General features: G+C 39.9%; 1 protein-coding gene across 1 annotated transcript in view; it reads left to right on the top strand.

The window, feature by feature from the left end:
- Nucleotides 1-19,242, top strand: part of LOC126458364 (COX assembly mitochondrial protein homolog) — a 35,642-nt gene extending 16,400 nt beyond the window's left edge. Inside the window, exons 2-3 of the mRNA XM_050095335.1 lie at nt 18,560-18,664; nt 18,781-19,242. Coding sequence (XP_049951292.1) covers nt 18,560-18,664; nt 18,781-18,992 — 317 coding nt within the window. The 3' untranslated portion in view covers nt 18,993-19,242. The remainder of the gene's footprint in view (nt 1-18,559; nt 18,665-18,780) is intronic.
- Nucleotides 19,243-26,752: the final 7,510 nt, after the last annotated feature.

Below are 26,752 nucleotides of genomic sequence, written 5' to 3'. Positions count from 1 at the left end.
TGCCACTTTTTTGCAGTTTCTTCAGTTTTAATCTACAGTTCATCTACGCCAGGAGATCAGAATGGGGGACTATTTTACCTCTGGAATATTTTACCCAAGAGGATGCCATCATCATTTAACCATAAAGCTGCATGCCCTCGAGAAAAATTACGGCTGTAGTTTCCCCTTGCTTTCAACCATTCGCAGTACCAGCACAGCAATGCCGTTTTGGTTAGTGTTACAAGGCCAGATCAGTCAATCATCCAGACTGTTGCCCCTGCAACTACTAAAAAGGCTGCTTCCCCTCTTCAGGAACCACACGTTTGTCTGGCCTCTCAACAGATACCCCTCCGTTGTGGTTGCACCTACGGTACAGCTATCTGTATCGTTGAGGCACGCAAGCCTCCCCACCAACGGCAAGGTCCATGGTTCATGGGGGAAATGAAAAGGAATATAAATGTGTAAAAAATGAGATTGAGGAAGTGGAAAGTGGTTAAGCAGGAATGACTAGGGGGCAAATGTGAGGATTTAGAAGCATATCTCGCCAGGGGAAAGACACACTATGTGACCAAAAGTATCTGGACACCCTCAAAAACATAAGTTTTTCATATTAGGTGTATTGTGCTGCCACCTACTGCCAGGTTCTCCATATCAGTGACCTCTGTAGTCATTAGACATGGTGAGAGAGCAGAATGGGGTACTCCACGGAACTCACGGACTTCGAACGTGGTCAGGTGATTGAGTGTCACTTGTGTCATATGTCTGTACACGAGATTTCCACACTCCTAAACATCCCTAGGTCCAGTGTTTCAGATATGATAGTGAAGTGGAAATGTGAAAGGACATGTACAGCACAAACTCATACCGGCCAACCTCGTCTGTTGTCTGACAGAGATCGCCGACAGTTGAAGAAGGTTGTAATGTGTGATAGGCAGACACCTGTCCAGACCATCAAACAAGAATTCCAAACTACATAAGGATCTACTGCAAGTACTATGAAAATTAGGTGGGAGGTGAGAAAACTTGGATTTCATGGTCGACCGGCTGCTCATAAGCCACACATCACACTGGTGAATGCCAAACGACGCCTCGCTTGGTGTAAGGAGCATGAACATTGAACGATTGAACAGTGGAAAAACATTGTGTGGAGTGATGAATCATGTTACACTGTGTGACAATCCGATGGCAGAGTTTGGGTATGGCGAGTGCCCAGCGTGTGTTCTGCCAACAGTAAAATTCGGATGTGGTGGTGTTATGGTGTGTACCTGTTTTTCATGGAGGGGGCTTGCACCCCTTGTTGTTTTGCATGGCACTATAAAGCACAGGCCTGCATTGATGTTTCAAGCACCTTGCTTCCCACAGTTAAAGAGCAATTCGGGAATGGCGATTGCATCTTTCAACACGATCGAGCACCTGTTTATAATGCACGATCTGTGGCAGAGTGGTTATGCGACAATAACATCCCTGTAATGGACTGGCCTGCACAGAGTCCTGACCTGAATCGTATAGAACACTTTTGGGATGTTTTGGAATGCCGACCTCATGCCAGGTCTCACCGACTGACATCAATACCTTTCCTCAATGGAGCACTCCATGAAGAATTGGCTGCCATTCCCCAAGAAACCTACCAGCACCTGATTGAACATATGCCTGCGAGAGTGGAAGCTGTCATCAAAGTTAAGGGTGGGCCAACACCATATTGAATTCCAGTATGAACTTAATCATAGCTAACACTTGGTTTAAGAATCATAAAAGAAGGTTGTTCACATGGAAGAATCCTGGAGATACTGACAGGTTTCAGACAGATTATATACTGGTAGAACAGAGATTTAGGAACCAGGTTTTAAATTGTAAGACATTTCCAGGGGCAGATGTGGACTCCGACCACAATCTATTGGTTATGAACTGTAGATTAAAACTGAAGAAACTGCAAAAAGGTGGCAATTTAAGGAGATGGGACCTGGATAAACTGAAAGAACCAGAGGTTGTACATAGTTTTAGGGAGAGCATAAGGGAATAGTTGTCACGAATGGGGGAAAGAAATACAGTAGAAGAAGAATGGATAGCTCTGAGGGATGAAGTAGTGAAGGCGGCAGAGGATCAAGTAGGTAAAAAGACGAGGGCTAGTAGAAATCCATGGGTAACAGAAGAGATACTGAATTTAATTGATGAAAGGAGAAAATATAAAAATGCAGTAAATGAAGCCCCGGGAGTAGACAACATTCCATTAGAACTACTGACGGCCTTGACAAAACTCTACCATCTAGTGAGCAAGATGTATGAGACAGACCAAATACCCTCAGACTTCAAGAAGAATATAATAATTGCAATCCCAAAGAAAGTAGGTGTTGATAGATGTGAAAATTACCGAACTATCAGTTTAATAAGTCACAGCTGCAAAATACTAACGCGAATTCTTTACAGACGAATGGAAAAACTGGTAGAAGCCGACTTCGGGGAAGATCTGTTCGGATTCCGTAGAAATGTTGGAGCACATGAGGCAATACTGACTCTATGACTTATCTTAGAAGAAACATTAAGGAAAGGCAAACCTACATTTCTAGCATTTGTAGACTTAGAGAAAGCTTTTGACAATGTTGACTGGAAAACTCTCTTTCAAATTCTAAAGGTGGCAAGGGTAAAATACAGGGAGCGAAAGGCTATTTACAATTTGTACAGAAACCAGATGGCAGTTATAAAGAGTCGAGGGGCATGAAAGGGGAGCAGTGGTTGGGAAGGGAGTGAGATAGGGTTGTAGCCTCTCCCCGATGTTATTCAATCTGTATATTGAGCAAGCAGTAAAGGAAACAAAAGAAAAATTCAGAGTAGGTATTAAAATCCGTGGAGAAGAAATAAAAACTTTGAGGTTCGTCGATGACATTGTAATTCTGTCAGAGACAGCAAAGGACCTGGAAGAGCAGTTGAACGGAATGGACAGTGTCTTGAAAGGAGGATATAAGATGAACATCAACAAAAGCAAAATGAGGATAATGGAATGTAGTCGAATTAAGTTGGGTGATGCTGAGGGAATTAGATTAGGAAATGAGACACTTAAAGCAGTAAAGGAGTTTTGCTATTTGGGGAGCAAAATAACTGATGATGGTCGAAGTAGAGAGGATATAAAATGTAGACTGGTAATGGCAAGGAAAGCGTTTCTGAAGAAGATAAATTTGTTAACATCGAGTATACATTTAAGTGTCAGGAAGTTGTTTCTGAAAGTATTTGTATGGAGTGTAGTTATGTATGGAAGTGAAACATGGACGATAAATAGTTTGGACCAGAAGAGAATAGTAGCTTTTGAAATGTGGTGCCACAGAAGAATGCTGAAGATTAGATGGGCAGATCACATAACTAATGATGAAGTATTGAATAGAATTGGGGAGAAGAGGAGTATGTGGCACAACTTGACAAAAAGAAGGGACCGGTTAGTAGGACATGTTCTGAGGCATCAAGGGATCACAAATTTAGCATTGGAGTGCAGCGTGGAGGGTAAAAATCATAGAGGGAGACCAAGAGATGAATACACTAAGCAGATGTAGGTTGCAATAAGTACTGGGAGATGAAGAAGCTTGCACAAGATAGAGTAGCATGGAGAGCTGCATCAAACCAGTCTCAGGACTGAAGACCACAACAACAACAAAAATGAAATTGTAAGTCATTTTCAGGCAGGTGTCCAGATACTTTTGATCACATAGTGTAGAAACCACCTACAGGCAAATCAAAGAGGTGTTTGGGGAAAAGAGAAGCAGTTGTATGAATATCAAGAGCTCAGATGGAAAACCAGCCCTAAGCAAAGAAGGGAAAGCGGAAAGGTGGAAGGATTGTATACAAGGTCTGTACAAGGGAGGTGAACTTGAAGGTACTATTAAAGAGATGGAAGATGGTGTCAATGAAGATGAGATGGGACATATGGTACTGCAAGAATAGTTTGACAGCACTGAAAGACCTAAGTTGAAATAAGCCCCAGGGATAGATGACATTCTGTCAGAACTACTAGTAGACTTGGGAGAGCCAGCCGTGACAAAACTCTTCCATCTGGTATGAAATATGTATAAGACAGATAAAAGACCCTGAGACTTCAAGATGAGTGTATTAACTAAGTCGCAGATAGACACAACAAATGGAGTGTCACACAATGAGCTTTCAGCTGACAAGGTTTTTGTCAAAAATAGACAAAACACACACACACACACACACACACACACACACACACACACACACAACCACAGTCTCTGGTTTCACCAGCCTTATTGGCCAAAAGCTTATTGTGTGACAGTCTTTGTGTTGTGCCTAGCTGCGACTCAGTATCTCCGCTATTTGTTGAGTAGCAACTATTCTTTTCATAATATTGTTACATGCTATCCCAGATTTTCCATTCTTTTTAATGTAATAATTCCAATTCCAAAGAAAGCAGGTGCTGACAGGTACGACTATTAAGGGGCTATCAGTTTAGCATGTCATGGTTGCTAAATACTGTCACAAATTTGTTACAGAAGAATGGAAAAACTGGTAGAAGCAGACCTCATGGAAGACGAGTTTGGATTCTGGAGAAAAGTTTAGGAACACATGAGGCAGTACTGACCATACAACTTATCCTAGAAGATAGATTAAGGAAAGGCAAACCTACATTTATAGCAAAAGACCATTTACAACTTACATAGAAACCAGACAACAGTTATAAGGCTGAGGGGGGAGGAGCGGAGATTAGTGTTTAACGTCTCGTCAAAGGGCTGAGGGACTTGAAAGTAAAGCAGTGGTTGAGAAAAGAGAGAGAGAGGTTCATAGCCTATCCCTGATGTTGTTCAATCTATATACTGAGCAAGCAGTAAAAGAAACCAAAGAAAAACATGGAGTAGGAATTAAAGTTCAGGAAGAAGAAATAAAAGTTTTGAGATTTGCCAGTGCCATTGTAATTCTGTCAGAGACAACAAAAGACTTGGAAGAGCAGCTGAACAGAATGGACAGTGTCTTGAAAGGAGGATATAAGATGAGCAGCAACAAAAGCAAAACAAGGATACTAAAATGTTGTTGAATTAAATAACTTCAGGTTATGCTAAGGGAATTAGATTGGGAAATGAGACACTTATAAGTGGTAGATGAGTTTAGCTGTTTGGGCAGCAAAATTGCTGATGATGGCCGAAGCAGAGAGGATATAAAATGTAGACTGGCAATGGCAAGAAAAGCATTTCTGAAAAAGAGAAATTTGTTAACAATGATTATAGATTTGTCAGGAAGTCTTTCCAGAAAATAATTGTATGGAGTGTAGCCATGTATGGAAATGAAACATGGACATAAACAGTGTAGACAAGAAGAGAATAGAAGCTTTTGAAATGTGGTGCTACAGAAGAATGCTGAAGATAGATGAGTAGATCATGGAACTAATGAGGAGGTACTGAATAGCATTGGGGAGGAAAGAAATTTGTGGCAGGACCTGACTAGAAGAAGGGATCAGTGGGTAGAACACATTCTGAGACATCGAGGGATCACCAATTTAGTATAAGAGAAGTGTGGGGGATAAACATTGTTGAGGGAGACCAAGACATGAATACAGTAAGCAGATTCAGAAGGATGTATGTTGCATTAGTTATTTGGAAATGAAGAGGCTTGCACAGGATAGAATAGCGTGGAGAGCTGCGACATACCATTCATCGAACTGAAGACCACACCGACAACAACAAAAACAACAACTACCAATACTACACTTTATCAGTGCACTGCACCATTTTGTTTTGGTTCCCTGAGCGGTGTGCTATGATACTGAGGCACAGGGATTTCAGTGTTTGCCAGGACTGCAGACATATAGCTACAAACAAATGAAAAAAGGGATTACTGACTTCATTTTTTCGAGGTGAGAAAACTTTATGAATACCTCGTGTATAATTTCAGTTGCAAGTGATCAGTATGATGTATCCCTTTTTAAGGCCAGCTTGTTAATTTGTTTGATTAATATCCATATTTTTCTATGCAGTTAGTAGTAATTTTAGTGAATGTCTTGTACAGTACGGAGGGGAGACTGAAAGGTGAATAGTCTCTTGTCGTGGCTTGTCTTGTCTGCTGCCTTTGTTGTGAAGTAGAATAATTACAGCATTGTTCCAGTTTTCATTGTCTTTCTTTGCACATATCTGTAAAAAAGTTTGCAAGTTGCTTTTTTATTACTTTGCCTCAAGATCTAAACTTGTGTGTTAAAATACTGAGTACACTTTCTGCATGTCAGTATCCATTACACATTTTGTGTATGAGCAAAAATGTCATTATTGAAATTCTGCCTTCTGGCCAGAAAGGGCATTATTCAAATTCCACAATAAATAATAGGTCCCCATACAACTGGCAGGGTGAGCAGGTCCTCAGTCAGAGAGAGAGGCAACTGGTTTCTTGCTTGTTTGTGATATACAAGCCAATCTTTGGGTCACTGATTACTTTACTTCATTGATTTTTGTGTTACACCTTTAAGGAAGCTTAATTTGATTTGTTATTCTTGAGTTTTTGTTGGTGCATACTGTGAGCGGCAGTATGAATCATCACAGCAGATATGCAAAATTCTTCAGCAACAAGCATGCTGGTCTTATGTTAAAGCAGTGAACAGATCAAAGCCATCTGTCTTCACATTCAGTGATCATAATCACACTGACTGGAAGATGACAGAGAAACGGAAAAAATGTTAAATTCCTTTTTCCAAAATTGTTTCACACAGGAAGATTGTACTGTGATTTATCCTTTCAATCATTCCATCATCGTCATCACCATCATCATCATCATCGCTTTTCCAGATCCAGTTTCCCAGGTGTGGTATACAAGTGCTCATCATGTCGTTCTATCTTCATACATGCTCTGTTCCAGACAACTTCCCATTTTTATCTTTCTCCACCACATCTGATCTTCTGGTCTCCTTCCGGTGTTTTCTTGGTCTTCCCTGTGGTCTTCTTCCTACTAGGTTTAGGTTCAAATACTTTTTGACAGGTCTTTTGCTGTTTACTCTCATTATGTGCACATACCACTGAAGCCTTAGTTTCTTTATGGACATCAACACTAACTACTTTTCTATTCACCTCATTCCTGATTTTGTCCTTTCTTGTTGTTTGAGTTGTAGGTCTAATGAACCTCATTTCTGTTACCTGGATTCTGTTTAGGTCTTTGTTTAATAGGATTCATGTTTCTAAACCATACATAAGAATTCATACAGAATAGATGTGGTACATGGTCACTTTTGGTGTCCATGGCATTTTATCACCCCAGAGAAGATTTCTGATATGAGTGTAAAAATTTAATGCTAACTGCATACTGCTGAGTATTTCATGCTTAATGGTGTTGTCTTTAGAGATCATGCTTCCTGTGTACTTGAATTGGGCAACAGATTCAACTTTGACTCCTCCTAGAGATATATTTGAGGTTGTTCTTTGCCTGTGGATGGTCATTCATACTGTCTCTCGTTTACTTGTTTTTAGTCCAAAATTTTTGAATGTATTGTTCCAATCATTAAGTTTCTTCTATGCTTCAGCTTGTGGCTCTCCCCATACTATCAGATCATCATCAAAAACCAGGACATTTGGTTCTCCACCTATTTTCTTGATAAATTTTATGATCTTGTCCACTTCTGTTACAAACAGGAATGGTGATACGGCGCTTGTTGCCTATCTGGACACACCTACAACACTTTTGGTATAGCATCTTGACTTAATCAATTAAGTACTTTGGAACATTTAGGTCTTCCAGAAATTACCATATCTTGTTTTGAGGAACACTGTCATACGCTTTTTCAATTTGTGCAAATACAGTCACAAGATTTCTTTGATACTCCCAGTACTTTTCTGCATTCTTACTGCAAAAATAAGATCCATAGTAGGTCAGTATTTCCTGAATCCATGTTGTTCTTCCTCAAGCAAAAGTTCTACTATCTTTCTACTCTCATTTCTATGATCTTTTATAATAGCTTCAGGGTGTGTGACAGCAGAGTGATGCCTCTATAATTTCCACATTTTTGCCGATTGTCCTTTTTGAACAGAGGGATGATGACTCCTTTACTCCAATCTTCTGTGATTTTGCTTTCTTCCCAAATCACGGATAAAACTGTATACAGCCAGTTTAAGCCAGATATTCCAACTGCTTTTATCATGTCTGAGCTGGGACCATCAAAGCCTCCAGATTTTCCATTCCACGTGCTCTTCAATGCTGTTTCTAACTCTCGCCATGTTAATGGATGTCTGTTGGTTTGGACTTCATTAATTACTCTACAGTCGTTGATGATTGTGCTGTCCCCATCTGCATGTAGCAGCATGTTGGTGTACTTTTTCATTTCATCTCTAGTCCCTTCCTCTGTCTGTGTTAAGTTACCTTCATCTGTTTACAGTGCAAGGATATTTACAAGTTCATTTTGCGTACTCTTAAGTCTTTGTATAGTAATTTCCTACTTCCCTGACAGTCTTCCTCTATCCTTGTAGTAAAGGGCTCCCAGCACTTTTCCTTTTCTTCCTGGATCAGCCATTTTACAGCTAGTACCTTGCTCTGTATTCCTGTGCTAGGTGTTCAATTGCTAATTCATTTCACCTAACATCTATTTTCTGTTTTTCATGATGTAATTTTCTTTTCATTATGTTCTCATCTGTCTTCTCCCCTTTTACTGCTGTCTTCACCCGATCATTCCACCAAGGTGTTTCCTTCTCTTTTGTTGTGGCATCCGTTTTTCCGCAGATGTCTGTGGCTTCTGTAACAAGGGTTTCTTCTACTCCCCCTTTCTCAGTTTTGGGTAATTTAGCAGTTATTCACACTCTGTAGTTTCTTTTCTTTTCCATGGCCTTCAAAAATCTTTGGCATTCTCTTTTGTTTAAATTTTGGGACTTTTAGGTTAGCAATTAATAGCCGGTGGTCGCCATCTGGGCACTCATTGGGTATGACTTTAACATCTGTAACATATTGACCAGCTTTTCTATCACTGATGATGAAGTCTATCGTAGTCTTGAGCTTGCCACACCAACTGTATCTTGTTATTTTATGACTGTCCCTCTTCTGATACCACGTGTCTTACATGCTTAAGTTGTTTCACATACAGAAATAAATTAGGTTCTCTCCTTCCAGGTTTCTGTTCCCATAACCGTGAGGACTCATGATGCTTTCACATGCTAGTCTTTATTTACAAATTTGAGCATTCAGATTGCCCATATTGGTGGTGTTCTCCTCTGTTATTTGTTCTTAAAGTTCATTAAGGAAATGCTCTTTCTCCTCATGGTGCATCCTGACTGTGGTGCATATATTTGCAGAACAGGATGCTGTGTATTACCAGCCCTTAGTCTCATCTGAATGATCCTGTCACACATACATTTGATATCTGTCTGTATGTCTATATCTTTATGGAAGACTTTGTCTCTCTCAACTCCAATATCCTAAGCTTATGACTGCCCATAAGATCTACCCATTCTCCACATTTGTCGGTGGGAGTGAGGATATTGAGTGAACCAGTTTTCAGCCATTCTTTTGGCGAGGGTTTTGTGTCTTCCGGTATCTTTGACGAGCATCAGGCATCTGCCTGTCATTACTTCGAGCAGTACTAGAAAATGTGTCATTATATTGTGTTTAATTCATGCTTCCACCCGAGGTTTGTCTTTGAAAGCAGTATGTATTTGCCCATCTGCTGACTTGCTAGGTCTAACACAGGTGAGGATTTTCTTTCAGGGTTTACTGTCTTAGCCTTCAAAAATCCCTCTTCTCCACAATCATTCCACAAACATCAAAATGACAGATGTCAAAATAGGTGACTGGAAGATAGAAAATCAGTGAAAACCATGGAGCAGAGGAAAGATGATTGGATTTCATGGCATACCCATAAGATTTCACATAAGAGTATATAAAAGAACTTGCCCCTCTTCTAGCAGCAGTGTAACACTGAACAGACACACCTAACTACAAGCCTACACAGGGTGTACATAAAGTCCGGGAATACTTTCAATTATTTATTGCACAAGAACCAAACATTGTACGGATATCATACATGAGTCATTTTGGAGAGAAACCCTGAAAGTTTTTTTCATTTATACCACCACAGTGTAGTTTGGTAATTTGCTGATAGTCAGTGCTAGTCGCAAATGCGGCGAGTTCAGGTGCGGAGTGAGCTTTCTGTGCGTTGGAGTTTGACAAAAACAAGTGTGCTACAGCTGTTCAGCGGATGTTTAGAACCAGCTATGGTAAGAAGCCACCAACAAGCAAGTCCATTTACCACTGCACAACAAATTCGTTATGACGGGTTGCTTGTGCCCAGCAAAGAGAAGTGGATGTCCCAGTGTGAGTGAAGTGAATGTGGAGTGCGTACGAGAGACATTCATAAGGAGTCCAAAGAAATCGGTGCGTCGTGCACCCTGTGAACTCGAAATGATTCCAATGGCAGTGTGGTGGAAATTCCTGCAACAGAAGCTGTCTATGAAACCATTCAAATTGGAGCTAGTGCAAAGCTCAATGAAAGTGACTAGGACAAGCCTTTTGAGTTTTGTTTGCAGTTGCAATAATTGAGTGAGGATGGGGATGGCATTGTTGATCACTTAATTTTTAGCGATGAAGCCACTTTTCACCCTAATGGGAAAATGAACTGGCATAATTGTCGATTCTGGGGTACAAAACATCCATTAAATTTGAGTGTGATTCCCCAAAGGTAAATTGTTTTTGTGCTTTGCCACATTGTAAACTGTACGGGCCATTCTTCTTCGCTGAGATATTCCTAATTGGACATGTTGCAGCAATAGCTGATGCCTCAAATACAGTCAGACTCTCCGTTAACCTTTCAGCAGCATGGGGCTTCACCCCATTTTCATCGTGAAGTTCATGGATACCTGAACACGGAGCTGCCGCATCAATGGATCGGCCGTGCTACAGAAAGGGACAGCTGTTTCATGAAATGGCCTCCCCGGTCACCAGATCTCACTCCGTGTGACTTTTTTCTGTGGGAACACATTAAAGATCTGCTTTGTGTACCGCCTCTATCACATGATGTAGCAGAGCTCCAGGAGAGAATACGGAAAGCGACTGCTACAGTCGACAACGCCATGCTGTGACGGGTATGGCAAGAATTCGATTACTGTATGAATTACTGTATTGACATCTGCCGGGTCACGCATGGTTCACAAATCGAATGTTTGTAAAAAAAACTTTCAGAGTTTCTCTTCAAAATGCAATATGTATAACATCTTTACAATGTTTAGTTCTTGTGCAATAAATAATTGAAAGTGTTCCTAGACTTTATCTACATCCTGTATTGCTGATATGAGTCTGCTGTAGACTTTTGGAACACTTTCGAACTCATATGTTATTACATTTCTGGTGAATCTTATCTGTAGGAATCAACATGGATTTTGCAAACAACAATCATTTTGTTTGTGTATGAGACTCAAAGGGCATTACATGCTGGCACCTAGGTCAATGGTGTGTTTCTTAACTTCCAGAAGGCATCTGATAAGTTGCGCGTTGACACCTAATAAATAAAATACAACTGTGTGGAATATCAGATCAACTCTGTGACTGAATTTAAAGACTTATTAGGAAATAAACCAGCATGTTATTCTTAATGGAGAGAAATCTTGTGATGTAAAAATAACTCCAGGCATAAACCAAGGGAGTGTTGCAGGACATCTGCTTCTAAAGCTACACTCTGCAAGCCAACATGCAGTATGTGGTGAAGGACACCTTGTATACCACTGTCACTTCCCTTCTTCCCTTTTCCGGTCATGAATAGTTTGCAGGAAGAACAATTGCAGGTAAGACTCACTGCAGGTTTGAATTGGTCTTTCTGTGAGATATATGTAGGAGAAAGTATTATATTTGTTGACTCTCCCAGGAACGTACACTCTTGGAACTTTTAACAGTTAACCACAGTGTGATGCAGAATGCCCCTCTTGCAGCATCTGCTACTGGAGTTGGTTATCTCTGTGAAATTTTGTGCTTACCAAATAAACCTGAAATGAGACATGTTGCTGTTCTTTGTAGCTTCTCTATTTCCTCTATCAATCCTATCTGGTGTGGATTCTACACTGACGATCAATACTGAAGTATTTGTCAAATGAGGATTTTGTAAGCTACCTCCTTTGTTGATGGACTATATTTACTGAAGATTCTTCCAATGAATCTCTCAGTCTGGCATCAGCCTTTCCTGTGATTAGTTTTATGTAGTCTTGAAATCACCTCTTACGCATATTCCTGGATATTTTATGGAGGTAACTGCTTCTAGCAGTCATTCTGCAATTGTGTAATTGTACCACAACGGGTCTTTCTGTCTTTGTATGGGCAATATGTTACATTTGTTTGTTGAGGGTCAGTTGCCACTCCCTGCACTAAATGTCAATCCCCTGCAGATCTTCCTGCATTTTGCTACAATTTTCCAGTGTAGCGACTTCTCTGTATACAACAGTGACATCCATGAAAAGGCTCATGGAACTTCCAATTTTGTCTGCTATGTCATTTATATACAGGGTACAACAATGTAACTTCCTGATTTCAAAACACAATAAAACCCATTTTATGAATTAGATTTTGTAATTTATTTTTTAATAATGTAAGTACATATCAAAACTTTTGTTTTACACACTTTTAAAAATCACATAGGGTAGGTGGCACCTCCCATGCCCAGTTACAACAATATAACTTCCTTGATCGACATGCGCACCATTCCAAATGGGATGGTTGCAGAATGGTGGGAATGGTTTCATTCAACAGGCACAGCTCTAAAGCATTGTTGTATTCCAGGTTAGTCACCATCATGCTTTAGAACCGTGTGGAGCATGTGTTTGCTGTCAAAGCCTACTTTTCAAACAGATGCTCTGTCATTGCAACCCAGTGCACCATCAATATAGCCCCACTGGGCCGTGTCCCATACCAGAAATCAATTGTTACAAGGGTCACTACAGTCGGACAAATTACGAGTATGATGAGCCAAAGAACTGGAGTCCCTCAGTCTATCAAATCCCATGAGAACATTGAGCTTCAGTCTTGCAGTCCTCACAGCATTCTGCATGCAGACATGCAGGTGCCTTTGGTCTTTCTGACCTTTCAGTCAGTCGAATTCTTCACGATGACCTTTGTTACCATCCATACAAATTTGAAATTGTGCAGGTACTCTCCAAAAGCAGCTTCAGTTCATGGAGGAACATACTTGAAGCTCTTTTCAAAAATATTTCTGAGGATACAATTGTTTTTTCAATGATGAAGCCTATTTCCACTTGACTGCATACGTCAACAAATGAACATGTGCTGCTGAGCTGGCACCAGTCCCTGAAAATGGCATCAAAGGCCTCTGCATTTATCTAAAGCCACACTATGGTGTGCAATCTCCTCAGCTGGAATTGTTGGCCCCTCATGTTTTTGAAGAAAATGGGGTCACAGTGACTGTCAATTCACACTGGTATGTGAACATGTTGGAGAAACTTGTTTCTCAATGACTTGATGAAATGGACTTGGGGGACATTTGGTTCTAACAGGATGGAACAATGGCTCACATTTCAAGGGCATCAATGGCTGCTTTGAGGGAACACTTTCGAGAGTGGTTCACCTCAATAAGGGGAGTTTGGAGTGGCCAGCCTGCTCCCCTGATTTGGCCTCTTGCGTTTTAAGGCCAAAATACAGGCAGAAATTGCCAAAACTACTGCTATGCTGATAATGATCAGAAATTGCTTTATTCAGGGAGTATCACATTCCTGATATGATTTTCAAAACTGTGTGAAACAAAACTTGAGGTATGTATCTACATTATAGTCTGACTCATAACATGAACACACCCAACAGTCCGAATGGCTACAGCAACAACATGGGCCTCCAGTGCTCTGTCATTGCAAACCAAACACATCAGCCTGGACGACAACAGCAGCAACAGACTGTTGTCATAAGAAACTATGGCAGCCACTGCTGCAACCAGGAGTGCCTGTGTCATCAACAGGCAGCATTTTCATCACAAGTAGGAGGCATAACAATCACAACACTACTTGCATCTGCCAGGGCATGTGCTGTGCTGTATTTCTATGCAACTGCAGAATTGACCCTGACACTCAACTACAACCAGACAGTTTGATCCCAGCAACCAAACGTGTCGCACTTAGCAGTCAAACCAAGATGCAGTAAAGTCGCCAATCCAGGACCACTTGAGCTGCACCATCCTCCAGGGCAGTCAATAAGTTTACTAAGAGCCTTTGTCTCACCAAGCATTGGCCTCTGTGGACTTTGTCATTGGACTTCGTATCAAAGTATCATAGCCTTTATTCTAGTGACTGTCAGATAGCAGTCCAACTTGTGGCATGCCCACACATAGACATTAGACTAGAACTCGCAGTGATTGTGCTTCATTGCGGACATCTAATTAAGAAGTGTCTACATTTAACAAATGGTCAGACAGTAGCAGTGCATACTACATTCAGAAGTTACTTTTGTCGCGCCCAGGTTCGATTCCCGGCGGGGTCAGGGATTTTCTCTGCCTCGTGATGACTGGGTGTTGTGTGCTGTCCTTAGTTTAGTTAGGTTTAAGTAGTTCTAAGTTCTAGGGGACTGATGACCATAGATGTTAAGTCCCATAGTGCTCAGAGCCATTTAGTTACTTTTGTATTTTAAATTACTGATTTGGTGGCACATGTTTATTGCAGTGTCTTCATTTATGCTATTCCTAATAAAATGAGTAATGTTTTTGTCTAGTTGGGAGCTTGTTATTTTTTGTGCCCTATGCCCCAGTCTTAAGTATTGGCTATCATTAGTGGCAAGCTAGGTGATGCTCCTCAGACATTTTCTGATATATCTGGTATGACGATGTGTAATTATCATTTCAGTATGACCACAGACTTGAAAAGCCAAGTGCTATTATCATTGCAATCCGTGCAACAAACACAAAAACTCACCATGAAGAAGCTCCCCGGCATTGCTGCACCACCTACTGTGATGCACCACCAGACTTACCCAACTGCCTACTGTGATGCACCACCAGACTCTGGACTTCACGCAGCACTGCCACAGTTTCCCACTTGCGACAAGCCAGCCAAACACCTGGATCAGCGCTTCCATGCACATGAATTCCTAGGTGACACCTATCATCAGACCTTCTCATCATGGCACTTCCACACACATAATGAAGTAACTTTGGTGCCACTAACAGCCTTTACATATGACCAGAATTTCTTTGGGTTTTTCAAAAGACCGTTTGACAATTTTTTGCTGTGGTAGTCATTGAAAGTTTCATGCATTGCTCCCTTGACAGCCAAATGTGTTTCATGTGGCATCTCTCTATCTGTAGTCCTATGCTAGTTGTACACCTATTATGCAGTAATCTGTGCTTCTTTAAAAGTTTCTTTACAGTGACTGTATACCGTGGAGGGTCCCTTCGATCATGAACTGTTCTGTTAGGTACATAATTATGCAGTGCATGGTCAACTACTCTCTTAAATTTGAGTCATAGTCTACGTGCTCCTGTACTGTGCTGAAACTTTCAATTTCCTCATTGAGATATGACCCTACTGTTTTTATCTAGTTTACTGAACATCTACATCTTTCTACTAATTTAGGCATCCTTTGTACTTGGGTAATCATTCTTGCTAAACTGCCTTACAGTCACTGATACCTGTTTCAATGTGGACATGTTCAAAGAGGTCAGGTCTTGTTGTTACCATTAGATCTAAAACATTTCCATCACCAACAGGGTTCCAAACCACCTGCTCTTAGTAGCTTTCAGAGAAGGCATTTAGTAATGTTTCACAGGATGTCTTATCATGCCCACCAGTAAAAAGACTGAAATTCTCCCAGTTGTTTGTTGGATGGTTACTGTATAATTGGGAAACTTACATAAAGTGAAGAGGTTTTTCTCTAATGTTTTTTATTACACCAGGATGTGAGTCTGGTGGTCGATTGAAGGATTCAATTAAAATTTTATGCCCACTCCTGACACTGAGTCTTGCAAACCAATCTCTCATGCAGTTTCAGTTTCTGTCCCAGTGGATTTAGTATATTGCCTGTTGTGACAAATACACAATTTTCCACTAGCCTATCCTTTTGATATACACTTAAATTTTCACCAAAAATTCTACAGCTATGAACATCGCATTTTAACCAGCTTGCTGGTGTGTGGTGTGGGCGTGGGCTTCATTGCTTTTCAGAAGCACTTCAACCTCAGGCACTTTGTTGTGAATGTGTTGGCAATTTACAACTAGGACTTCTTACTCTCACCCAGGAGGGGGGGGGGGAGGGGGGGGGGCTTTCCTTTTGATATCATACTAATACTTCTAGGTCTCCTACAGCTGTCATTATCTAGACTAGATGGTGATAGCCTAACCTATAAAAAAAAAAAAAAAGGAAGAACCTTGTGTGCACCCCACATGCAGACAACTACCTGGGTAGAGATGAAGCTTGGTCAACGGGGAAAGGAACTAGCTTACAAAACCCTTGTTTGATGGTACTTTCCAGCTTGCCAGTCTAGAGTCCTTACCTGATTGGATTGTTAGGTGAAATAATGAAGATCCAAAGAAGGATACCACATTTCATCCAGTTATGTTTAATAATTGTGAAAATATCGCAGACATGATCGTCCACCTCTAGTGGCAGACACTACGGATCGGCGTTGTGGATTGCAGAGAGGTTTATTGTTAAAATTCTGAGAGAATATGTTCTTAGAAGAGATGATCAGTATATTGCTTCCTCCATCATGTATATTGCAGAAGAACCATGAAGATAAAATTCAATAGATTTAGATCAAATTGATGCTTACCAACAATTTTTCTTCCCATCCACCATTCATGAATTGAACAGGTAAATGTGGGAAGTGATGGTGATACAGAAAAGTACCAGCCATTCAAACCATAAGGTGATGTGCAGAGAATAGATGTAGATATAAACTGGTGCCTATGCATGGTGTAGCAAAAAGAATGGTGCAGACTTACACGTTTGAAAGTACATGATAATAGAAGCACAAATGTCAATTAAACACGCATACTTAAGAGCTATGTGAGATTCTTGATTTTAAGTATTGTGAAACAAATCTCTTCTACTGCAAGCTCTTTGCTTTCCATATTTTGGGAAGTGGTAGTATGGTGGTGGTATGTTCAGTAAACATGTGCTCTAAAATGCATACCTTAACAGCTATGAGCACCTGTTCATCTTCAGTACTTTATAACACAACTCTTCTAATGAACAAGTGCTCATAACTTTTAAGGTGTGCATTTTAGAGCACATGTTTACTGGGCATTTGTGCCTCTATTATCGTATACTTTCAGCCGTGTAAGTTTTTGCCATCCTTTTTGTCACACCCTGTATGTAGAAGGAGTCTCTCTTTATGCCTGTTCTGGATGCCCCTCAGTGTTTCAGGCATTCTGTTGTAATGTTGCACCCTGGCACCACATGACTGTGCTGGACAGAGCGACAGGAGGAAAGCACAGCACCAGAGTGCAAACCAAGACCACTAAGTTTCCTGGCTTGAGTTAATCGTAATGACAGTGAGAACTTGAGATTTCCTAATTGCAATTGAAGATTGTTGTTGTTGTTGTTGTTGTTGTTGTTGTGTGCAGGGGCTGGTTCGATTGGTCTGAAATTGCTCTCCACACTAGATTATCTTGTTTTCATTAATACAGTTAAGCCTTTGTGTCCTCTACAATACACCTCCCTGCCCCCCCCCCCCTTTCCACACACACACACACACACACACACACACACACACACACACACACAAAATCTTCCCTCCATTACCAAATTGATAAAAGTATCTTCTACAGAAGATGATGTATAAGTGTCTCCACAAAAGTTAATTTCCTGTTATGTACATGTGCCTTCACAAGAGTTAATTTTCTGTTTACCCTCAGTCTCATGACAGCAACATTCCCTGCTTTTCATGAACTGATAAGTGAATACTTGTATTGCTTTTCTTACACTGTCCTCACTATGTCCTGTATTATTTTCAGTTTGTTCTGTGACTAAATTTCCTACTTGGAAGGCTCTTAGGCTTCACCTACATTTTAAAATGTATTAAGATCTAACATTATGTTATCTACACAGAGAGCATGTATTGATACTAGATGACACATCAAAAACAACTATCATAAGATGTAATAAGTCCACATGAATGCACTGTTTTATCGTCCACCATTTGTACATTGCCAGTAAGGTTGCTAAAGAGTTGTGTGTGTGATTATACTGCCAAGTGGTTCAGTGACAAAGTGTCTCATATATTTTTGAACATCTCATGTCTTTTGGTACATTTGTTAAGACACTAGTCTCAGATTCCGGAGGATGGAAGGTCATGCTGTCTCTGGCCATCTTAGTTTAGGTTTTCTGTAGTTTTCATAGATCTCTTCACACACATGCTGAGGTGGTTCTTTCAACAATGCTACAATGGACCACCTGTCAGCTCCTCCTTGAACACATTTGTACATATTCGTTTGTTTGCATATATTTGTTAAGTTTTTGGTTTTATTAAGCTGACAAATCCCTTAACCATATTAAAATGTTCTGTAGATGAATAATATTAATACTTTCCAACATTGCAACCAGAGCCCCATGAACTGTGATGTATAATTTGTTGATTCTTAATTGTACTGTTTATCTCAGGTGCTTATGAATTCATTTATTAATTTTTTTCACAAAATTTTAGGTGACCCTAATGACAAGTCATTGAGAAAAGTGGAGGTAGAGGTACTCATACCAAAAAAAATGAGAGAGAAGGCCAAGACTGACAAGTGTGCAAAAGAGGTTGAAGGTATTTATTATTATTATTATTATTATTATTATTACTACTACTACTACTACTACTGTTCATTTCTTAAAATAAAGATTTTTAATGCTTGGTTATTCATCCCAGTTATTTTGTTGTAGACTTCAACAAATGTTGCAAGGAGTCCAGTTTATCAATGGTCATCAAGTGTCGCAAGGAGAATGATGCCCTGAGGGACTGTCTGACAAGGTGGTATCAAGATGAAGATTTCAAAAGAGAATGCCAGGAGGAATATTTGTCAGAGAGAACTGAATTTCGAAGGACAGGCATTAGCCCAAAATACAGAAAACAAGTGGAACAGCATTCAGTGTAGTGATTTCGTATGATACAGTTAACAAATCAATTGTGACTGCCCTAGTATATATTAATAAATCCCAAAATTTCTTTGATGTAATGATATGGTGGGAGAGATGATGAAGTGCAAAATCATAAACAACAGCTGGAGGCAAGATGAGAATTTTGGATCTCATTCTTTCATAGTAGTGTGAAAGTATTAAACTTTGTGAGGAAGAATAATGTTATCAGAAAAAGACTAATAAAAAATATTTCTTTTTTTCATATTACTTTTAAAGTATTTAGTTCTTTGTGCCATTACACATTATGTGAAATTCAACTGTATGGTGTTAGTGCCTTGTGAGAAATACTCATTTTCACTTATTTAAAGAAGAAGATAATCAGTGGAGAAGGCATTGTGTTATCCAACTGATGCAGGCACACAACCTGTCAAGTGAGGTGATTAGAACCCATTTATGTCTTACCCTTCATGACATATTTATCAGATAAATTCTAAATTTATGTCAGCAGACATTGTACTTAGAATACAGGGTGCAAGATGTTCAAAATTCTGAGAAAAATAAGAGGTAAGCTATAGGGAGAGATGGGTAATATGTAATATGTACAAGAACCAAGAGGAAACAATGAGAGTGGGAGACTAAGAATACAGTGCTCAGATTAAAAACGGTGTAAGGCAGGGATGTTGTAGTCTTTCACACCTACTGTTTAATCTATACCTCAAAGAAGCGATGAGGGAAGTGAAAGAAAGGTTCAAGAGTGGGATTAAAATTCAGGTGAAAGCATATCAATGACAAGATTTGCTGATGACATTGTTATCCTGAGTGAAAATGAAGAAGAATTACATGATCTTCTGCATGGCATGTGAACAGTCTTATGAGTACAGGATATGGACTAAGAGTAAATCAAAGATGAAAGTAATGAGAAGTAGCAGAAATGAGAACAGCAAGGAACTTAACATCAGGATTATTGTCACAAAGCAGGTGAAGTTAAGGAATTCTGCTTCCTAGGCAGCAAAATAGCCTACATGTATGAGCAAGGAGGACATAAAAAGCAGAGTAGCACTGGCAAAAAGAGTACTCTAGGGCAAGAGAAGTCTGCTAATATCAAACATAGGTCTTAATTTGAGGAAGAAATTTCTGCGAGATTATGTTTGAAGCACAGCATTGTATGGTAGTGAGACGTGGACTGTGGGAAAACTGGAACAGAAGAGAACCGAAACCTTTGAGATGCGATGCTACAGAAGAATGTTTAAAATTAGGTGGATTGATAAGGTAAGAAATGAAGGAGATTCTCTGCAGAAACGGAGAGGAAAGGAACATATATAAGACACTGATAAGAAAAAGTCACAGGATGATAGGATATCTGGTGGTGAGACATCGGGGAATAATTTTCATGGTACTAGAGCGAGCTATAGAGGATAAAAACTGAGTAGGAAGACAAAGATTGGAATACATCCAGCAAACAATTGAGTACATAGGTGGCATCTTGAGATGAAAAGGTTGACATGGGAGAGGAATTTGTGGGTGGGCGTGCGTGTGTGTGTGTGTGTGTGTGTGGGGGGGGGGGGGGGGGGGGCATCAGAAGACTGATGGCTCAAAAAACAACAACAGGGTTCAACACATTAAATTATTTACTTGTATGTTTCAAAGAAGACACAAAGCAACATGCACATTTTATGACTCATGCAACCCCCATAAATGTACATGTTTCCCTCTGTAATGGTTTGTTGAGCAGTTTGACTGTGACATATATTATTGATGAGAGGATTTACTGTAACTGGTCACTATTTAGATTTTGAAAAACACTTCATGTTCTTCCCTATATTATGAGTGATTCACATCCATCTTACGTGGGTGCACAGTGTCACACAGTTAACGTACATTCACGGAATTGAATGAGTAAAAACTGCATTTACGTATGCAATTATCTACAGTGTTAACAATAAATAAATGTGTATCTTTCAAATATGGTTGTAAAACATCTGAAACTGGCTGTCAGCACAATTAGAGACCCATCACTCTCATGAGCACAACGCTGTAGCACTGTTATAAGTATGGCATTGGCAAATTCCACCTCCTGCCATTGCCCCTCCCCACCCATTCCTTCCTGCTTATAAAATCTAAAATGCCTCCAGCCACAGTGATGTTCTCAGTACAGGCAATGGCATACCAAAAGACAAACAACTGTCTTGCTTAAAAATTCTCTTCATCATTCTGAAGCACAGTGACGGCCAGGTACACATGAGAAACTAGAGACATGAACAACATCATGCCATGAGCACCACCCTGGATGAAATACTGGTGAAATGGGCTAAGATATTACAGATATTGTGATTGAACTCAACAGCCACAAAAAGGAAGGAGCATTAGGCTTTAATGTCCTGTTCATGATGAAATCATTAGAGACAGAGCAGAAGCTCATAATGGCGAAGGAAATCAGCCAAGTCATGTTAAAAGAGGCGTCTCAGGATTTGCCTCACATGATTGAAGGAAAACACAAATCTGGATTGTTAGGTGGGGATTTCAACCTCCCAGCTTCCTAAAAACCATTGTGAGCTATATGGCAGAGAGTGCTTTCCAATGTACCACTTATCAGGGCCTCTTCCCCTTCCCATTCGTGTATGAAGCAAAAGGAAAGACTTATTTAATGCCTCTGTTTGCACTGTAATTAGTGTTATCTTGTTTTTGTGAACCCTACAGGAGCGATATGTGAGGGTTGTAGTATATTCCTAGACTGCTCACTTAAAACTGGTTTTTCAAACTTTATCAGCAGACTTTCATGGGAAAGTTTACATCTATGTTTGAAGGGTGTGCCAATTTGAGTTATTCGGCAACTCTGTGGTGCTCTCCCTGGTGTTTAAAACATAAATTACTATTCCATCATTTTTTGGGAGTGCATCCGGGATATTATCAAGTCTTGTACCAATACTTCAACTGCCATAATCCATGGAATGGCTAGTGGAAATACAGTGTACAGTCCCTGCAAATTTGTTGAGTGTAGTAAGTAAGTGTATCACTGGTGTTCAATGCAACATTATTTTATATTGTGTATTGAGAGATGTCTTTAATAATTTCCATAACAAAACTCTGTCTCAGAATCCCGCAGAAAACCCAGAGAGATTCTGGTCTTATACGTAGCACACCAGTGGCAACACGCAATCAATACGTTCACTGCGCGATGACAACAGTGAAGTCACTGATGACAGTGCCACTAGAGCCGAGTTATTAAACGTGGTTTTCCGAAACTCCTTCACCAAAGAAGACGTAATAAATATTCCTGAATTCCAATCAAAAACAACTGTGAAGATGAGAAAAATAGAAGTAAATATCCTCAGTGTAGCAAAGCAGCTTAAATTGCTTAATAAAGGCATGGCCTCCAGATTGTATACCAGTCAGGTTCCTTTCAGACTATGCTGATGCAATAGCTCCATATTTAGCAATTATATACAACCACTCACTCATAGAAAGTTCTGTACCTAAAGACTGGAAAATTGCTCGAGTAATTTGCTGAATTACAGGCCCATATCACTAACTTTGATTTGCAGTAGGATTTTTTTAACATATACTGTGTTTGAACATTATGAATTACCTTGAAGAAAACAATATATTGACACGTAGGCAGCACATTTTCAGGAAAAATCGTTCTTGTGAAACACAACTAGCTCTTTGTACTCATGAACTAATGAGTGCTATTGACAGGGGATGTCAAATTGATACCATATTTTTAGATTTCCAGAAGGCTTTCGACACCTTTCCTAACAAGTGTCTTCTAACCAAACTGTGTGCCTGTGGAATATCGCCTCAGTTGTGCGACTGGGTTCATGATTTCCTGTCAGAAAGGTCACAGTTCGTAGTAATAGATGGAAAGTCATCGAGTAAAACAGAAGTAATATCCAGTGTTCCCAAAGGAAGTATTATAGGCCCTCTATTGTTCCTGATCTATATTAACGACATAGGAGACAATCTGAGTAGCCCTCTTAGATTATTTTCAAATGATGCTGTCGTTTGCTGTCTTGCAAAATGATTTAGATAGGATATCTGTGTGGTGCAAAAAGTGGCAATTGACCCTGACTAGAGAAAAGTGTGATGTTATTCACATGAGTACTAAAAGAAATCCACTAATTTTCATTTACACGATATGTCACACAAATCTTAAGGCTGTAAATTCAACTAATACTTAGGGATTACAATTACAAATAACCTAAATTGGAACGATCACATAGATAATGTTGTGGTTAGAGCAAATCAAAGACTGCAATACATTGGCAGAACACGTAGAAGGTGCAACAGATCTACTAAAGAGACTGCTTACACTACACTTGTCCACCCTGTTCTGGAGTATTGCTGTGCAGTGTGGGATCCGCATCAGGTAGGACTGACGGATGACATCAAAAAAGTTCAAAGAAGGGGGGGCTCATTTTTTACTATCATGAAATAGGGGAGACAGTGCCACAGATGTGATACGCGAGTTGCAGTGGCAATAATTAAAAGAAAGGCATTTTTCATTGCAACGGGATCTTCTCATTAAATTTCATCCATCAGTTTTCTCCTCCGATTGCGAAAACATTCTTTTGGCACCCATCTACATAGGGAGAAATGATCATCACAATAAAATAAGAGAAATCAGGGCTCACACAGAAAAATTTAAGTGCTCGGTTTTCCTGTGCACCGTTTGAGAGTGGAATGGTAGAGAGACAGCTTGAAAGTGGTTCATTGAATCCTCTGCCAGGCACTCAATTGTGAATAGCAGAGTAATCACATAGATGCAGATGTAAATGTAGATTGTTTGCCCTACATATGTATTAAAACGCTTGACCTGTGGGGAAAAAGTCTGTGACTATTTTTGCTGCCCTTCTTTGTATACATTCAATACCCCCACCCCTCGGGTTACTCCTATTTTGTAAGGGTCCCACACACTTGAGCCATATTTTAGGGTGAGACACACAATTGTGATGCAAGCAATCTCATTTGTTGATTGATCATGTTTTCTCAGTATCCTACCAATGAACCGATGTCTGCCACTTGCTTTGCCTACAAATGAGCCTATGTGATCACATCATTTCGTGCCTGTACAAATTGCTACATCCAGATATTTGTATGAGCTGGCTGATTCCAATTGTGATTCACTGATTTTGTAGTCACAGGATATTATGTTTTTATGAAATGAACGACTTTACTTTTCTGAACATTTAGACCAAGTTTTCAGTCTTTGTACCACTTTGATTTGGCTCAATATTTTTTCAGCTTTTTTGAGGCATACTTCGTTATAGATAACTGCATCATCTACAAAAAGTTGAGGTTACTATTAATATAGTCAACCAGGCTGTTAATATACAACATCAGTAGCAAGGGTTCCAACACTCTTCCCTGGAACAAGCCAGACATTAATTCTACACCTGTCAATGGTTCTCCATTCAAAGTAACATCTTGCATCCTCCATCCTAAGAACTCTTCAATACTGTCCAAGTTTCACTTGATACTGCGTGCAGTCCTACTTTCTATAATAATCTTAGGTGTGGTACTGAGTTAACTGCTTTTTGGAAGTGATGAAATACTGCATACTCCTGATTGCTTTGAACCATGGATTTCAGGATGTCATGTGAGAAGTATTTTGTTTGAGATGCCTCATCACATTTGAGCTCAGAATGATGTCAGAGATATTAAATGATAGTTTTGTGGTTCAGCTCTGCTTCCCTTCTTGTAGAGAGATGTAACCTGCACATTCTTTTAGCTGCTAAGTATAGTTTTCTGTTCAGGGACTCTTCTGTATATTGTGGTTAAGAGAGGCACCAACTCAGCTGCAAATTCTTTGTAGAACCTGATAAGGATTCCATTATGCTATGAAGCTTTGTTGTTTTTGTGAATTCAATTGTTTCATAATGCCTCTGACAATAATATCTATATTATGTATGTTTTCTGTGGTGCGAGAATTAAATTAGGGTAATACTATTGGATTTTCCATTGTAAAGTTCAGAATTTTGCTTTGCTACCCTCAATTTCTTTACATACGATTAGAATTTGTTTTGAGTTTTGTGAAAGGTCTTTCAATAAGATACTGCTGCTGCATTCATTGTAGGCTTCATGCATAAGCCTTTTTAAACCTAATCATGTTACATGTAGCACTGCTGTTTATAATCCTATTCTGTGTTTTACACCTATTGTGGGGTAGTTTCTTCTAGGTACTGGATGGTTACAATTAAATTGATGGTGTTCTGAGTGGTATAGTGAGGGTTGTATACATTGCATGATGCTGAAATAGCATAGTTCATTAATAGGTAAGCTCGGGGAATATGCTGAAAAGAATAATAGTTCCATTTCTTGCCACCAGGTGAAAATATGACACTGTAAACAGTCAGAATGTGGTATGGGGGCAGGAAAAGGGGAGGTATAATCAAACACATGATAACAATGGTTCGGGCATGTTTATTAGGATATGGCCACAAGTTACAACATGTGTTAAGCATGGTCTCCCGACTCAGCAGCATGCTGCATTCGTAACATGGAATGGTCGACAGTTTCTCACAACATATCTAGTATAATCAGAGTGATATGCCATTGTATGCTGTCCATCAGATCAGAAGTGTCCAGATACATCCCTGATAGAATAATCTTTCATATATCCCCACAACCCGAAGTCACATGGATTTAGGTTTGGGGGGATCTGGAAGGCCACACATCTTGGAATTGCCTAGAGATGATGTAATTACCAAAGATTTATGGAGATAGTGGAGTGAACACAGTTGAATTCTTGCAGAGCTGGAGTCCCATGTTGCACGAGGAGGTCCTTATGACATGCAGATGTCACTGTACACCTAACAGGCCTGTGGGGGGATCATCTCCTTGAAGAACAGAGAATGAAAGAGCTTGTGAAATCACACCACACAGCCACAGAAGCTGAGTGCAGCGGATGTTCCTGCACATGTTGCAGAGTAGAACCCAATCTGCGTTAGTTCTGTGCATTCATGACAACATGCAGAGTAAAATGTGCCTCGTCCATCCAAAGAATATTCCCTGTCATTCACTTCCATGTGTGCCAAAAAATGAAGGGCAAAGTCACAGTATTGTATCCTATCTTCTGGCTTCATTTGGTGCACGTTCTGAATCTTATAGGGATACTAGTGTAAAATATGCCACAAAATATTTTGAACTGTTGACCAGGGAAGAGAGAATTCCTATGACACAGCTCAAGCACTGGCTGCAGAATTTGGGGCATGTGCTGCATGATCGGCTATAGTTACAGCAACTTCATTGACAACTGCCATGGGAATGGATGTCTCCCTCTCCTTGCTACACCAAATAATTCACCTGTTTCTTCATATTTCTTTATCACATGGGGTCCCTTCACAGCTGTTTCTGTCAGTGATATTCCCATAATGCAGAGCTGCTGTTCTCATAAAACAACTTTACCAGCTGTCTTTCTTCTCAATAGTCATTGGGTTACACACAGAAAACGTCAAACTTCTTACTGCTTATATCAACAGCCACTTCACAAAAGAAATCAACACGTCACCAAGTGACAAACAGCATACTGATGTCAAAACGGGAAACATTTCACATTCTGACTGCTTACAGCATCATGTTTCCAGCTGGCAGCAGACAGTAGAACTATTTTTTTTTTTTTTCAGCATATTCCACAAGCGAGCTGATTAATGAACATACCTATGATGTTTCAGCATCTTGCAATGTATACAGCCTGCACTGCAGCACCCAGACCTCCATCAGTTTATTTCTCATCACTCGGTAAGTAGTGAGTAAGTAAGGAGACTAATTTTTGTCTACC

The sequence above is a fragment of the Schistocerca serialis genome, chromosome 2 (assembly GCF_023864345.2).
Source record: "Schistocerca serialis cubense isolate TAMUIC-IGC-003099 chromosome 2, iqSchSeri2.2, whole genome shotgun sequence".
NCBI classification, from domain to species: Eukaryota; Metazoa; Arthropoda; class Insecta; order Orthoptera; family Acrididae; genus Schistocerca; species Schistocerca serialis.
This window is presented reverse-complemented; position numbering and strand designations above follow the sequence as displayed.